We start from the raw sequence: 16,623 nt of genomic DNA, 5'->3' as shown, positions 1-16,623 counted from the left end.
AGGCAGTACTACAAATAGCATATGTGTCAGTTACAGATCAAATTCACCTTCACACAGTGCCCCAGAACAAAGACACACACAAGGGCATACACATTCACATATATTACATTTCCTGATAAGAAAACAATGCTATAATTTTTAAATGTTAAAACTTAGGATTTACCGAGAAGGGCAGAAGATGCCCTCAATTTTCCTTCACTACTACATGTACTATCCATGGCTTCCTGAAAGGAAGCTAACACGTGACAGGGTGAGGAAACAAGCCTCTATCTACTTCTCTATTAACTGTTTCTCAAAGAGTAAAGTTGGTCAACTCATCTGTTCAGTCCCACACAGGCTAGGTTCAATTAGCAGTGGTCCATCCATGAGCAACAAGGAAGCAAAAAGACAAATGTAAACACAGTTAACAAGTTCCTCCTGAAAAGACTTGAGTGTTTTTCTTACTTTGTATTACCTTGCTCTTTTATTTGACGTATCTGTCTTACTGTTTCCTTTAAAATTGCACATTTATCTGGTTTGACATTGAAATTGTCAATATCACTAAGATTAGCAGATATCAGTTCAGCCAATTCTTCAATATATTTACTCTCCTGCTCCCGTCTCCACTTTTCACCACTGCAGGTAAAACTGAGAGAGAAGGGGGAGGTCATGAATATACCTATCGCAAAAGAGCAGCGAGCAGAACCAGTCTCTATACAACACCAGTACCTTCGTATCGGAACAAATTAAATTTAGCCAAAAGAAACCATCAAAACCTTGTCTTGAAGAAGTAGTACAATAGAGTAGAAATACAGGCAAACCTAAATTCAAGTCCACCTCTTTGTTAGCCTGGTGGCCTTGGGCAGACTTAGTCTCAGTTTCATCATCCAGAAAATGAGGATACATAGTCTTTACCTCATAGAGACAGTAAAACACCAAATAATAAGGAAAACAGTGTTAGCTACTTATTAATGACAAGGTTTTATGGCTTACAGGTCATTTTTTTACTTTGCAACAATTACATTAAAACTCAAGTCATATTGATCTTGGCAAATACTAAGAAGGCTAGAGTATCACTGCATAAAATGAAGTATCTGATTTCTATTTTTTAAACTTTGAACTTCATTCAGGAAAAGAATGATGAAACCCCACAAATGCCAAAATACCAACTTACAACATTTTCTTACAGGAATTCAAAGAGTCTTACTTGTGATAATCTTAATTATCTATTCCTAACTCCTACTACCTCCACTAAGAAATGCTTGATAACGGCCGTATCAAAGGTGTTAGTATAAGATTCTTGCTTCTATCTGAATCAGCAACAAAATTTCTATTGCATCATAAGGATGTCCATCTGATCACTATGCCACACTACTTACTACAAAGCGAAATCATTATTTAAGCAAAGACAAAAAAAAATATAACCAGAGAATATATATAACAGAAAGCTGAATGCTATCTTTAAGCAAAAATATAACGGTAGGGGGAAGAGCCTTTGGTGAAGCATCTGGAAATACACTGCCTACCCTTGTCCTGGAGTATCACATGGCAATTTGCGTTTTCGTGAATCAGGGGCCAGTGGATCCAAGGAGTTTTCTCCTAATCCGCTCATCGTGACTATACATCAGCAACTAAGAAAGAATAATGATAAAATGAAAATATTATAAAATATCCATGACTCTATAAAGCTGCTGTATGCTTGAGTGGCTTAATTTTGTAATTCAGAACTACACTCCCTACATGGTTAGATAATACTTTTTTTTTAAGATTTTACTTATTTGAGAGAGAGACAAGAGACAGCAAGAGCAGGGGGAGCAGCAGAGGGAGAGGGACAAGCAAACGCCTCACTGAGCAGGGAGCCTGCAGGGATCAATCCCAGGACCCTGAGATCATGACCTGAGCCAAAGGCAGACACCGAATCGACTGAGCCACCCAGGCATCCCCATGGTTAGATAATTCTTAATATTCTTTATTATAAATTTGTATTCTGAAGACAATGTCAAGAGTTCACATTCCAGTTTAATTATGCAGAACGTCCAACTCCAAGACTAAAATGTTTCTCAAATCCTACTAAAAATGTGTATGTTAAATACTACAAAGGATAAGGAAGGCATCTTCTTCATATTTAATAACAAGAAGAAAAGACCGCCAACTCTCCACATGATGAAATCCTGGGGGGCATCTGACTGGCTCAGTCAGTAGAGAAGGTGACTCTTGATCTTGAGGTTGTGAGTTTGAGCCCCAACACTGGGTGTGGAGATTACTTAAAAATAAAATCCAAAAATAAAATCTTTGAAAAAAAAAAAAACCTTACATTTTATTTTTACCCAAGAAAGCACAAATTAGAGCTTATCTTGTCATTTGGTAAGGAGTCTTCAAATGATAAAAATCTAAATTGTTTTCAGGCTATTTTCAAGGTACCACATGGTTTTCCTTTAAACCATTTCATGAGTATTTGTTACCCACCGTGTTGTTCTTCTGTGACTTCCAAATAAACCTGGAATGTGTAAATAACACATAAACTCCACTATGTTAGGCCTGGAGAGAAGACATACACAATAAAAAGTTCAGGGGGGCAAGAAGGGCTTTTGATAAGATCCACACAGCAAGAATTATCTTAATATTAACTGATGGAAATGTAATATGTTTTGGTTAAGATTTCAATGATAAAGAAAATAAATGTAGGGTGTTTCTTGTTGAAACAAAAACTGGTTTTAACATTCAATAGCTCATAATTTTAAGACCTCTACTAAGCCTTCACTTACTAAGAACTTTATTTGTCCTAAACTCTTGTTTAGGAAGACAATCATTGTTCTAAAGAATTCCAAGTCCATCAAGAAGTTCAAACTTTCCAAACTACTTTTTTCTGAGTATGTTAAAATGCATCTTGCAGTCCATCTGGATTTTTAGACATGTAGTGAATGATATAAATTTCCACTAGGTGGCACAATAATACCAGGAAAGGAGACAAAAATTCAAAATCAACGAAACTTAAATATGCAGCTTTTAAAAAATCAAAACCACATGATCATTAACCAAGAGCTCTAGATTATGACATCACCTTTACATATGCTGTAGGTATGAATTAAATACCAACAAAATTCATTCTACCTGTAATTTTGGTAGTAAAATGTAAAAGCTGAAAAACTGAGATGTTTCCAAGAAAAGGAGAGAAAAGAACTTAACATATCTTTGATTTACAGTGGCTCAATATGGGGTGCCTAGGTGGGTCAGTGGGTCGAGCAACAGACTCTTGATTTCAGCTCAGGTCATGATCTCAGGGTTGTGAGATGGAGCCCCATTTGGGCTCTGCATTCAGCAGGGAGTCGCTTGGGAGTCTCTCCCTCTCCCTCTCCCTCTGCCCCTGGGCCTGCATGGGCATACACACACTCTCCCTCTCTCTAAAATAAATCAATTAAAAAAAAAAAAAAAATAGTGGCTCAATATGATGATTTTGAAACATACCCAGATCCCACAATGCCAGAAATACCGTATTCTTCAAAAATGACAATCTCATAAAAGACAAAATCTGTAAATATTCCAGATTAAAGAAAGCTAAAAAGAAATGACAAATGGGTATTTGATCCCATACTGGATTCTGTCCTAGATGGGGGAAGTGCTATAAAGGACATTAATGGATCAACTGACAAAATTAGAATATGGACAATAAGAATATTTTATCAATGTGAAATTTACTTGAGTTCTGTACGTGTTTATTTAAGAGGCTATCCTTAGGGCGCCTGGGTGGCTCAGTCGTTGGGCGTCTGCCTTCGGCTCAGGTCATGGTCCCAGGGTCCTGGGATCGAGCCCCACATCAGGCTCCCTGCTCAGCGGGAAGCCTGCTTCTCCCTCTCCCACTCCCCCCGTTTGTGTTCCCTCTCTCACTGTCTCTCTGTCAAATAAATAAATATTTTTTTAAAAAAGAGGCTATCCTTATTCTTAATATTTACAGTAAATGGACCATTATATATGCAAATGACCCTCTAGTGGTAGAGGGATGGGATTTACACACATTTTAAGTGAGTGAAAAAAGGAACAGAAAGAGAAGCAAAGAAGAGGGAGAAGAAGAAGAGAGGAGAAAGGAGGGCAGCAAGATATTGACAACGGGTGAATCTTGGCAGAAGAAAAATTTTTAAATTCTTTGTACTGTTCTTTTTCTGGCAACTTTTAAGTTTAAAATTATTTCCAAATAAAAAAGTTTTAAAATATGCTCAGTTCTGATTTCCAATTTTCATATTTAAAAATGGTGAGTCCTTAAGTACAGAAAAATAATTTTAGCTACGTCTCAATACACACCTAGTTTTATATTTGTTTCATTCACAAAGTTATTTTTAAATTGAGTGGCAAACCATCCAGTGAATAGTAACATTTCTTTACTTTAAAAATATAATCTATTCCACATCCTGGATATTATTTCCTTACTTTGATATCAAACATAAGCTGAATCCCCAAAACTGAATGGCAAACTATTTGGTGAACAAATAGCATTTCTTTAATTTGAAAGACATAATTTATTCCAGAGTCTCAGTATTATTTCACCTTACTTTGCTATTAAATATTAAGCTGAATCTCCAGTACACTTTAAGGTGCCTAACATTTAATAAGTGGTCAATAAATGTCTTGAATAAATATTGAATAAATGGAACATTCAACTTATTCAGTCATACTTTAGAATTCCCTTCATTCTCATCTATATAATAGTTCAAACTTTTTAAATTTTTCACTTCTACACTTGATATAGGATGTCACCAAAATGAGTTTTAAAGGCATAAATTACATCAGTAGAGAATGAAAAACCATGACAATCTCTTAGTATGGAAGAAATCAATAATCACAATTACCAGTCTAAACCAGAAAGGCATACAAGTCATTCACGTTACATCAATTTTTATGTGCATGTAGAGAAATATAAGTATGTCAAATGTGTCCATATATACATATGTGACTCCTTCTCTTGATTTGGCATAACAACAAGCTATAATGTGCATATGACCGTGTAGTCTATGTGCTACCAAATTTACTCTTTTACAGAATCCTCTGATCTCTAGTAACAAAGGTAATTATCCACAAATGTATTAACACAAAATTCTAATGTAAAACCATTAAAGTATCATTCTCTTTTTTTTTTTTTTTAAAGAACAGGTTTGCCAATTTCTTGCCTAGTTGTTACTCAGATATGAACCTTGACACCAAGTCACATTTATTGCACAACACCTGGAAGACCACAGGACTTCCAAGAATGAATGATAAAATACCATACAACAACGAAAAAAAAATACAGCAAATGCATCTCCTAAATTTCATTAGGATAAAGAAAATGTTCAACATGAAAATGAAAACTGTAAGTATTTCTGCCCCAAAAATAAGTTTCAGTATATATAATAACTAATACAATTATTCCTGAGCACAAATGACTATGACATACTTTATAGTTTTCTGTTTATTTGGTATTAATCTTTGTTATAAACATAAAAATTGTAAATAGCATTTGTTTTATTTGCCCGGTCTGCTGCCTGCTTCTCACTGGCAGAGATGGACTCAAACTATATCTACCTGAGAGGATATATTATCTAGCTTGGTAAATTATTCTTTTTAAGGTATGAAAGGTAAATGCCTAGCATACACACCTAAATCTAGACCATTTTCAGTCAGTAGTCAATAATCAGGGTGCGAGGGGAGAACGGATTACACACTAGGCCCATGAATAGATCATTCTTCCAAAAAAATTCTAAAAGAAACATAAATCGGTAACTGTACAGCTTACATTTTTATCTTAAATTACAACCCATCTAGTTTAGAGGATATATGGAGCTGGTAAAATCCATATTCAAAGGGGAAATAATATAGCACAAGAGTCTCACAGTGTCTTTGATTATAAGAACAGTCTATGAATATTAACCCCCTCCTACAGTCTGACTCCTTACAATTAAAGATCACCTACACAGTAGAGAATTAAGACCACAATATAGGGGCGCCTAGGTGGCTCAGTCGTTAAGCGTCTGCCTTTGGCTCAGGTCATGATCCCAGGGTCCTGGGATCAAGCCCAGCACTGGGCTCCCTGCTCTGCGGGAAGCCTGCTTCTCCCTCTCCCACTCCCCTTGCTTGTGTTCCTGCTCTTGCTATCTCTCTGTCAAATAAATAAAATCTTTAAAAAAAAAAAAAAAAGACCACAATATATATCTGCCCCCCCCCCAAGTAATCTGTACTCTTGAAATCACCTCATAAATCCAATAATGACTTGCAGATATATTTTGAAGTTGCGAATGAAGAGATGTCCCCCAAGTGATTATAAAACTAGAGATACACCTCAACTACACTTCCAGGTAGAATACAATCCAATCACAGTTTTTTCAAGCCCATGACACCACAGTATAAAAAAAGACTAGAGGAGCACTTGGGTGGCTCAGCTGGGTAAGAATCTGCCTTTGCCTCGGGTCATGATCTCAGGGTCCTGGGATCAAGCCCCGGTCAGGCTCCTTGCTCAGTGGGGAGCCTGCTTCTCCCTCTCCCTCTACCCCTACCCCCAAGCTCATGTTCACTCTATCTCTCAAATAAATAAATATTTTTTTAAAAAGAGAGAGAAAGAAAGAAAAGGACTAGAGTGGAGAACTTATTGAATCAGAATCCAAGGGCCCAAAATATATTCATTTCCGTGTGAACTCAGCCGTCTAGATCCTTGGGCCGTTTTACATTTTTTTTCCTTTTCTAAAAGGTTTCTACTAAAGAGTTCTGTGCTATCTACTTCAATATACTGATACGACAATGCACACTTTAAGATTACATTTAAGCAAGATATTCTATGCAATTTACTTCAAATATAGATAGTAGCAATTTAGAATAACTTTCAATGCTATCAAAATCTAATGTTACCTACTGCTATATCATTTGGAAAAATCGGATTTAAAATGAAAAAATCTTAACAGGAACTGGTTAGAATTCCTTATATAAATACTACAGGCCTTTCTATACACAACAAGCTATGGTACATGTTTAAGCTTAGACATGCTCAGAATACAAGTTAAACTGCTAAAAAATGAACATTCCTAAACTAATTCTGGCTAAAAAGCAGAAAAGAATTATACCTGCCAGCTCAAAAGTCATGAAAATGTTGGTATATGACTGAACAGCATCAACTAGCTTTCGTTTGGGTTATGTGCAGTTAATATACGAGAAAAAAATACTGATTGTGTATGACAAACTAGCCAGATGGACAAGGATGCAGGAAGTACTCCTGTCCAAAAGGAAAAGATACCAATCAACAATGCTAATGCCCATAGTGGGGGGGGGGGGGGGTGCCATGCGATGCCAAAATCCAAAACGGAGAGGAGATAGGTTACCAGTAAATCTCAGATGGCACAGAGACCAACTAAAATATTTTACTTTTGGGGCGCCTGGGTGGCTCAGTCATTAAGCATCTGCCTTCGGCTCAGGTCATGATCCCAGGGTCCTGGGATCGAGCCCCACATCGGGCTCCCTGCTCCGCGGGAAGCCTGCTTCTCCCTCTCCCACTCCCCCTGCTTGTGTTCCCTCTCTCGCTGTGTCTCTCTGTCAAATAAATAAATAAAATCTAAAAAAAAATAAAAATAAAAATAAATTGAAAAATTTTTTTAAATTTAAAAAATTAAAAATAAATAAATAAAATAAAATATTTTACTTTTCCTACATTAATAAGGGAAACGGAAGGGGATAACTTTTGTGGCCGTACAGTGCTGGGCATACCACATGTTCTGTGTGATTTCTCACAATGACTCTCCAAAGTATGCATTACTATTCCCATTTTATAGATAAGAAAATAGCTAAGTAACTTTCCACTGGGTCACACACAGATACCAGATGGCAGAACTGGGACTCAGAACTTTATAACCAACAAAATATGTATCAAATGTTCCTTGGGCATTTTATCCCTCACCAAAAATAAACCATTTATACTTTTAAATCACACCACCTCCAACCAGTTAACCAGAAAATTTCTCAACTCATCGGTAAGAACACAGAGCAGTTGTACACTCAGGGTTGGGGGGTATGCAGAGTACCAGGGACAGAGGCAAGGAGCCACTCAAACCCAGCAGGTACTAATGCTTATTCCCCTCAAGCCCCTAAAAACTAACCACTACTCTACAAGTCACCAGATAAACTGCCCTCTGAGGTGGTCTAATATTAACCATGATCCTTACTTCCACTTGAGATGAATAATAGTCACTGGCTAACACAGCAAGAAGAAAACTTAAGATCAGAAATGCATGAGCTATACCCTGAAAAAGTGTGTCAAGTCTTTTTAGTCTTGCGTTTTCTAAGATTAAATGCTGGGGCCAAAAACTTTGACTATCCCACTAGTAATTTAATTTGTCAGGCTTGTTTGGCTGACTTACACAAGGTATGATTAAATAATGCTAATTAGGGAGTGTTTCTGGTATGTCCTGAGAATCACAGTAACTTGAGGAAAATTTTCAAACAACAACTGTGGATTTGAAATGATTTATTGAAAACCACTTGAATCTCTATGTAAAAGCAGAGACTGCTCAATCCAATTAGGAAAAAAAGTTACTACTGGGAAAAATTATGAGACATTCATATATAAAAGCACTACCCAAAATTCAAGTTCCAAATTGACACTCTTACTCAAGACAATTTAGTATATAGTCACCACTAGTTAAAGCCTTAATCCTACAAAACTGTATTTCTAAAATATCAAATTAAAGGTTTTACTTCAATCTGTGCTACAGCTCCAAGAGAACCAGCAACAGAGAGGAAAAGACTGAAGAACTGAGGGAAGTATAACCTGTGTGTGTTTAAGAGATCATGGGGTGTAGCCAGGGCGGGGTAAACATGGAACCACTATGAAAGCTTTCTCATCAACTAGGTGTCTCTTCCAGTGATTGTCTCCTACTTTTATGTTTTACTTTTTTTTTTTTTTTTAAGATTTTATTTATTTAATTTACACAGAGAGATACAGCGAGAGAGGGAACACAAGCAGGGGGAGTGGGAGAGGGAGAAGCAGGCTTCCCGATGCAGGGCTCGATCCCAGGACCCTGGGATCATGACCTGAGCCAAAGGTAGACACCCAACCAACTGAGTCACCCAGGCACTCCTACTTTTATGTTTTAATTCAACCCTGGTAAACAGGGTAAGAGCTGAAAGGAGACAAGGACAGAAATGAGAGAAAAAGTTTCAAATAAAAACTAACTGGCAACATCCTCTTGTTTTGTTGCTGATAATCTGTTATGTCTATTTAGTAGGATCAAGTATAAACCACCTAATGCAATCCATTTTTCAATTTAATTCTATTTCAGCTCAAACATTTGCATGTCCAGAACCATTTTAGGTCCAGGAAAGAGAGATGAATGATACCATACACTGCTACGACTCTCAAGTTAGCAGAAGAAGAAAGCATAAACAATTACAACAACATAATTTGGTAAGTGTTAAAATGAAGGCACTGCATAAAGTGTCATGGGAACACAGCTGATAGGAAACCACCAGCCTACAGTTGTTTTTTAAAGAGAAAAAGCAGATGAGCACTGTCTACAATAAACTACCTTGGTGCAGACATATGCCAAAAATGGTATATCCTTAGGTCCTGGTCATTCTTCTCAGTCTTCTTTAGTTTATAATGCCAGCAAACTTGAAAAGGGGATAGCAGAGAACAACAGAGTAAAACATCCCATTTTTAATATACAAATTAAGCTAAAAAGCATCCAAATGTAAATTAACAGCTATTTTATCCACAGGTTTCATTCTCTCTTCTCCCTTTGTATGTCTTGCCTTTTCATTCTCAATCAACAGGCTGACCCCAAAGCCCCTTCACATTTATGTTCCAGTTTAAACCTGATGAAGCTGAATTCAAACACAAACTCCCCAGAGGCTCTGCTACCAGAATTGGGCATACCAATTAGCCAAAGCAGATGTTAGTTGCAACTGGAAGCTTGTTGCCAAGAGACTTCTCAACCTCTACAGAAGCAACTGAGTTGAAGTTCACAAATATACACTGTGCAGAGGGAGTTAAGCAAGCCACTTCCATCTAAATCAAATTACTCTCCTGACAGCATACTAACTAGCTAGGTAATTCCTTATTTTAAAGGTTAACACTGGATCCTACAATTTAATGCACTGAATCCCTCCACACCTGAGTTTCATTTTAAACATACCATCAGTCCATTCTTCTCAGCACGGCCACTACCACCAGCAGCAGCCTCCCAAATGACCTATGCTAAAAGAGATTCTGACAAAGGATGATCACTGAATTATTTCCTGTTTGTTTTTAAGTCATTCCTTTTTAAATCTCCTAATATCTAGAATACTCCTACTCATCCTTCAAGATTACGTTCAACTGTCACCTCTGATGAAACCATTCAAACTCTCCCAATTAGAGAAAGTTTTTCCTTCTTTATCCTGATGCACTTTTCACACTTCTACTACACTGTTTTACACACTGCACTCTACTCCTGTTCTCTTTTCTGTCTCCACTTTCTACACTGTAAGCTCTAAACCATTATAAAAAAAAAAAAAACTTATATAAGGGGCACCTGGCTGGCTCAGTCAGAGGAGCATGCAACTCTTGATCTCGGGGTTGTGAGTTCAAGCCCCACGCTGGGTGTAGAGATTACTTACTTACATAAACAAACAAACTTTTTTCTTAAATAAACTTTAAAAAAAATTGTACAAGACTGTTTCATTACAAACTCCTTCCTCTTTCTTTTTTACTGCTACTACCCACCATTCTCCCGGTTCCTTTTCCAACTCCAGCTCTCCTTTTCTTTACCATCCCCTTAGCTGTACTTTTCACCAACTCAACAATCTTCCTTAAAATACAGAGAAGATGCAAGGAGAGCTTCCATTTTTGCTTCTTTTTGACATGTCATTTTTTACTTGAGTATTCCCACTCCAACAAATATAGTGGCTCCAAGCTGCCTATCAAAATAAAACTCGGGCGCCTGGGTGGCTCAGTTGGTTAAGCGACTGCCTTCAGCTCAGGTCATGATCCTGGAGTCCCGGGATCGAGTCCCTCATCGGGCTCCCTGCTCAGCGGGGGGTCTGCTTCTCCCTCTGACCCTCTTCCCTCTCGTGCTGTCTCTCATTCTCTCTCTCAAATAAATAAATAAAATCTTTAAAAAAAAAAAAAAAACTCAAACGTTTGAATCCTTCAGCTGATTTACTATGATTTACTATGTGGTTTTTTTTTTTTGAAAAGACAATGGGGCTTTGTTGGAATCAAACTCAAGAGCAGAATCTCAATTTCACTAAAAGGTAAACTTTTGTCACCTTTAAAAAGCCTATCACCGGGACGCCTGGGTGGCTCAGTCGGTTGAGCGTCTGCCTTCGGCTCAGGTCATGATCCCGGGGTCCTGGGATCGAGTCCCGCATCGGGCTCCCTGCTCCGCGGGGAGCCTGCTTCTCCCTCTGCCTCTGTCTCTCTCTCTCTGTCTCTCATGAATAAATAAATAAAATCTTTAAAAAATAAAAAATAAAAAGCCTATCACCTGTAAAATCTGGTAATAATCACACCTCACATATGCATATGTTTAATGTGAGCATGAAAAGCAATACAAAGCAAGCAACTAACAAAGGGAATAATGGTAATCCCTCAATACCAAGAACAAAGATTCAGATTTGCTCTCTGTTGAAAGACAAATAGCTACAAATATCCCATATGGCAACAAATTAAAAGGTTTCAGACAAAAAACAAATTAGCCAGGACTATTCAGGTTATTCTAAACTTACAGGTAGCTGACTGGAATTCAAAACATTCTCCCACTGAAATAGTGTGGTGAGACATAGCTAGTAGCCATTAAAACCATGAAAAGAGAACAAATTACTGTAACAGCTATCTGTCTTAAGATTAAAAGACATAAGAATAAGGAGGCATATTTTAGAAGATTTTCTGAAGAGGATATCAACAAACCTTCAAAGGTACTAGGTAAAAGCACACAGTGGTGGTTCTTTATGATCTCTTTTTACTTCTGGATTTGTGGTTTAATTTTTCCTTGATAGATGTAAATATCTCTACATCAAAACTATATCTAAGGTTTTCTCTTGGCATATAATGAAAATATAAGCAGCAGAGAAAGAGGAACAAGAGAGAAACAAAGTTTTTAGCCCCCTCGAGGTAAGTGGTAAAGCACTGGATTAAAATAAACAGGGGTTACGGGCGCCTGGGTGGCTCAATTGGTTAAGCGACTGCCTTCGGCTCGGGTCATGATCCTGGAGTCCCGGGATCGAGTCCCACATCGGGCTCCCTGCTCAGCAGGGAGTCTGTTTCTCCCTCTGACCCTCTTCCCTCTTGTGCTGTCTCTCATTCTCTCTCTCAAATAAATAAATAAAATCTTAAAAAAAAAAAAAAAAAAAAAAGGCTCAGGCCTCAATCTTAAAAAAATAAATAAATAAATAAATAAATAAATAAATAAATAAAATAAACAGGGGTTAGAGAAGCATGTGCAGAGCGTGGGAATAAAATCTGATACAGATTCAATAAATAGGCAATAAAGATGTAAAGGGGGGGATGATCACAGCATGTGCCCCATTCTCTCCTAACCCATTCTTTCCATCTGCCTCAGAGAAGAAAAAATGATACTAAAAGAAATGTTAATACTTAAGAGTGGACATTAGCCACCTGGTAAAGAAAGCTGCGACAGGAAGTAGCAGTAGGTACACCATGAATGCTACAGGGAATGGGAACCGTGAGTCAAGGGCAGCACTGATACTCCTGAACCGGAGTACCTGCAGAGTGAAAAACTTAAAAGTAACAAGACACTCCCCCTACAGTACTGAAGGTAGCCCTGTCCACCGATATCAAATATCAAAAACATTAAGTAGCTACAGAGGGTTCACCTGTGACACTAACATGATAAAAATTAACAATGTGGAAATGAAAAGTTGATAAAGCAACTTGAATTAATTTTTCAAAGCAAAATACTGAAGGTGGAAGAGAGAGAGATGTATCAAGGGTAAAACCCATCTTAGCTAGATTTCCTTCTTTAAAAGCAATAACAAAGGAGGGGCACCTGGCGGGCTCAGTCAGAGAGCATGCGACTCGTGGTCTCGGGGTTGTGAGTTTGAGCCCCACTTTGGGTGTAGAGATTACTTAAAAATAAAAAAAGTCTTTAATAAAAGCAAAGACACTGGAGCAGATGTTCTCTAACGCTAGCAACACAACATGGCAAGTCTGACTCATGACTTCCTGAATGGGTCATCATCTTTACTGCAGGTTAGTCTGTGCCTCAGTCCTTGCGTGCTGTTTCCACTGCCTTTTTTCTTTTTCTGACCTCACAGCATATTACTCTTCACTGATTATAATTCCACTCCTAGCCTAAATAACTTTAAATTCAAAAGAGTCGTTTTTTAAAAATAACATTTCCATATTCCTAGAAGTTATACATCTGGTAACAGAATTTATCTCTTCAAATAAATCTTTAAGTCATTATCAATTTCAGGATGACAAAAATACAAATACTGAAGGAGAACATATATATCAAAGTCAAAACAGAAAAGAAGGAAGCACTCTTAACATCCTTTACCTGTTGAAGGTAGGGTAACACTGGTAGAAATGTTAAAAAGTACCAAAGTCTAACTGAACAAAAGCCTCAACTGCCTCCCTAAATCCCCGTCAAAATATAGCTACCATACTACTACTATGTGGAGCTAAAAATCTGTCTTCTAGATCATGATTGTAACCAGAAAAGAAATTTGCAGCAAGAAAGAATATAAAATACTGAAGAATAGGACAAAAAGAGCACCACTTAAATAATTTAAGTAAAACATTGCTTTGTGGTTTTTTTTTTTCCTCCACTGCTTTTCAAAGGTCAGTTTTATGATTCATTACTTTAAAGAGCTTTTTGTATTTCACAAAACCAGCCTACATGTGTCTAGTAAATGAAGACTGGGGACACCTCGTTATTGTTAAAGAACATTAGAGGCAAAAATTTAATTATGAACTCCTGTAAAACCAGGCATACACCTAAATTGGTTAAAACCCAAACCCACCAGCAAACATCTGAAGAGTGGTCACTAAGCACTAGGGATGTAATATACAACAGGATGACTACAGCTAACACCGCTGTGTGATATATAGGAAAGCGGTTAAGAGAGTAGCTCCTGGGGCGCCTGGGTGGCTCAGTCGGTTAAGCGTCTGCCTTCAGCTCAGGTCATGATCCCAGGGTCCTGGGATGGAGCGCCTCGTCAGGCTCCCTGCTCAGCGGGGAGTCTCCTTCTCCCTCTCCCTCTGCCGCTTCCCCTGCTTGTGCTCTCTCTCTGTGTCAAATAAATAAAATCTTTAAAAAAAACAGAGAGAGAAAGTAGCTCCTAAGAATTCTCATCACAAGGAGAATTTTTTCTTCTTTTCTTTTTATTGTATCTACAGGAGAAAATGGGTGTTAGCAGAACCAACTGTACTCATCTCATAATACACGTAAATCAAACCATCTAGCTGTATACCATAAATTTATACAGCGGTGTGTGTCAATTATTTCTCAATAAAACTAGAGGGGAAAAAAGTCTTTAACTGGTCATTCCTCAACATACTGAGTGTTGTCCACATACATAAACAAAGGAGACTGCATTCCCCATGCCATGTGCTTGGGATACACTGCTGACCAAAACAGACAAGGTTTTTTGCCTTCAATAAGCTAGTGACCAGGGTCCATAATCAACAAACTAGTAAATATAGTATCACAAAATGTACTATGTGCTATGAAAGGTTTCCACTGGAAATTAATAGCTGACCTGTTAATTCAAAAGCAGGAACAACTGCATATCAGATACGGCACACAATGTTATACAAGTGTTCAAAGTCCTAACCTTCTGCAGTCAATCTGGATCTTACTACTAAAAGAAAGATTCAGGGTAAATGACAACTGCATGTCCTTGAAAATGGCCAAACCTTACTAGTTAGCTCTGGCCCCCTTCCTGTTTAAGTGGGTCAGAACAGAGACAGCTATAGCAGAATTCAGATGTACTTCAAAACAACCAATATATACAAGCAGGGTGAAAGGTTTAAGTCAAATGCCTCTGGAGTTCCAACCAAATTCACTACATCAGTGATTCTCAACCTTTTTGATATCGGGATTCCTTTACCTCTTAAAAACTGGGAACGCCAAAAAGCTTTTGTTATGTGGGTTATACCTATCAATATCTACCATATTCAAAATTAACCTTATAAATATTTGAAATATTAATTCATTTTAAAACAAGCGCATTGTGTTAACAATTTCACAATTTTATGGAAAACAAATTTTCTGAAACAAAACAGAGAGGTGGTACTGTTTCTACATTTTTACAAATCTTATGTCTGACTTAAAGAAGATAGCTGGATTTGCTTATCTACTTCTCCATTCAGTATGTTGCAATATGTTAATTTGACAAAAACATGAAGAAAATCCAGCCTCAGAGACATGTACTTATTTTTAAAAAGGACTATTACAATAGCCTTTTGCAAACTGTAGATAATTTTCCTTGGTATTATGCTAAAACTCAACAAGCAGTAAGTACTTTCTTAAAGGTTAGTTGCAAAGTCAAATCTGAAACTACTAATCAACTTTCATGCTATTACATTAAAATATACTCCCCTAGCTTACACTCTGAGCAAATCTTCTACCCATGAATGATTTTGTAACATCAAACATTGTCATTTTAACATATCAGTTCACTGATCAAGCAGATTTTAAAATACTGATATATTTCATGATACAATATCAAAAACTCCGTATTAATATCACCATGCATCTCATCTTGAAAGTCTTTAAGTACTGAGAAGCGGTTACACTCATGGTGGCAGATTCAAATTTACCAACATTACAATTTTCACTTGAGAACTCAAATTTTATCACTTTCAACAAATACCATCAGAGGTTTTCCTTGAAGTAATAGGTTCATCTTGCTCGGTTTCAAGAAACTATCTGTGAAATGCTCAGGTTTCAATAACCAGAGCTTGCTGGCTGTTCTTTCAAATAAAAATGGTATTCCATGAAAAAAGTGGCTAGTTCGGTACACAAACCGGTCACACAAGGGCCCTTCCCCAGGATAACCATGGTAGGCAGAGTGCTTTCTGCATATTTTCCATTCTCACTAGACAGAATTGTTAAAACACAGTACTCAAGAGTCAAGATTTAATGAAATGAGCAAATTTTGCTGCCTCATGCAGGACAATCCTAAGTGAGAAATGCTGCTTTGTTTGCTTCCTTTAACTCTAAGTGCGGGCAAGTAAAGTACGTAACGACCACCAGGACAGTCTGTGGCCCCGCTGCCTTCACTGAGGCTGAGGTGCCAGCAGCTCTCGGTACCGCTGTATCTGCATCAGCGCAAACATCAAAAGAATGAAAATGGTAAATAACGGGGTATTATGAAAATAGTTTTAACTGTATGGACCCTGTAAGAGTTCTCAGGGACTCCCAGAGGACCATGAACCACACTTTTGAGAACCACTGTACTAAGATTAAGATTGGGACTGAAGGTCTGAAACTGGTATGGCTTCTCCAAGATCCTCTTCACATTGGTATAATAAATATTTCAGTATCTACTATCTGCAAGCCTATATAAATAAGCCAGGTTGTAAAATCAAAAGAACAGGACTTCCTGACTACATCAAAATAAAAAGCTTCTGCACACCAAAGGAAACGAAGCAATCAACAAAACTAGAGACAACGTACTGAATGG

At 37.5% G+C, this 16,623-nt stretch overlaps 1 protein-coding gene across 1 annotated transcript in view; it reads right to left on the bottom strand.

Annotated features, from left to right (window-relative positions):
• Positions 1 to 16,623, bottom strand: part of NCOA3 (nuclear receptor coactivator 3) — a 138,357-nt gene that overhangs the window by 28,698 nt on the left and 93,036 nt on the right. Inside the window, exons 3-5 of the mRNA XM_078057472.1 lie at positions 1,506 to 1,610; positions 445 to 627; positions 212 to 224 (exon numbers count right to left, since the gene is read on the bottom strand). Coding sequence (XP_077913598.1) covers positions 212 to 224; positions 445 to 627; positions 1,506 to 1,591 — 282 coding nt within the window. The 5' untranslated portion in view covers positions 1,592 to 1,610. The remainder of the gene's footprint in view (positions 1 to 211; positions 225 to 444; positions 628 to 1,505; positions 1,611 to 16,623) is intronic.

This window comes from Halichoerus grypus, chromosome 10, assembly GCF_964656455.1.
Source record: "Halichoerus grypus chromosome 10, mHalGry1.hap1.1, whole genome shotgun sequence".
NCBI classification, from domain to species: Eukaryota; Metazoa; Chordata; class Mammalia; order Carnivora; family Phocidae; genus Halichoerus; species Halichoerus grypus.
Note: the sequence above shows the minus strand (reverse complement) of the source record. Positions and strands in the feature narration are given on the sequence as shown.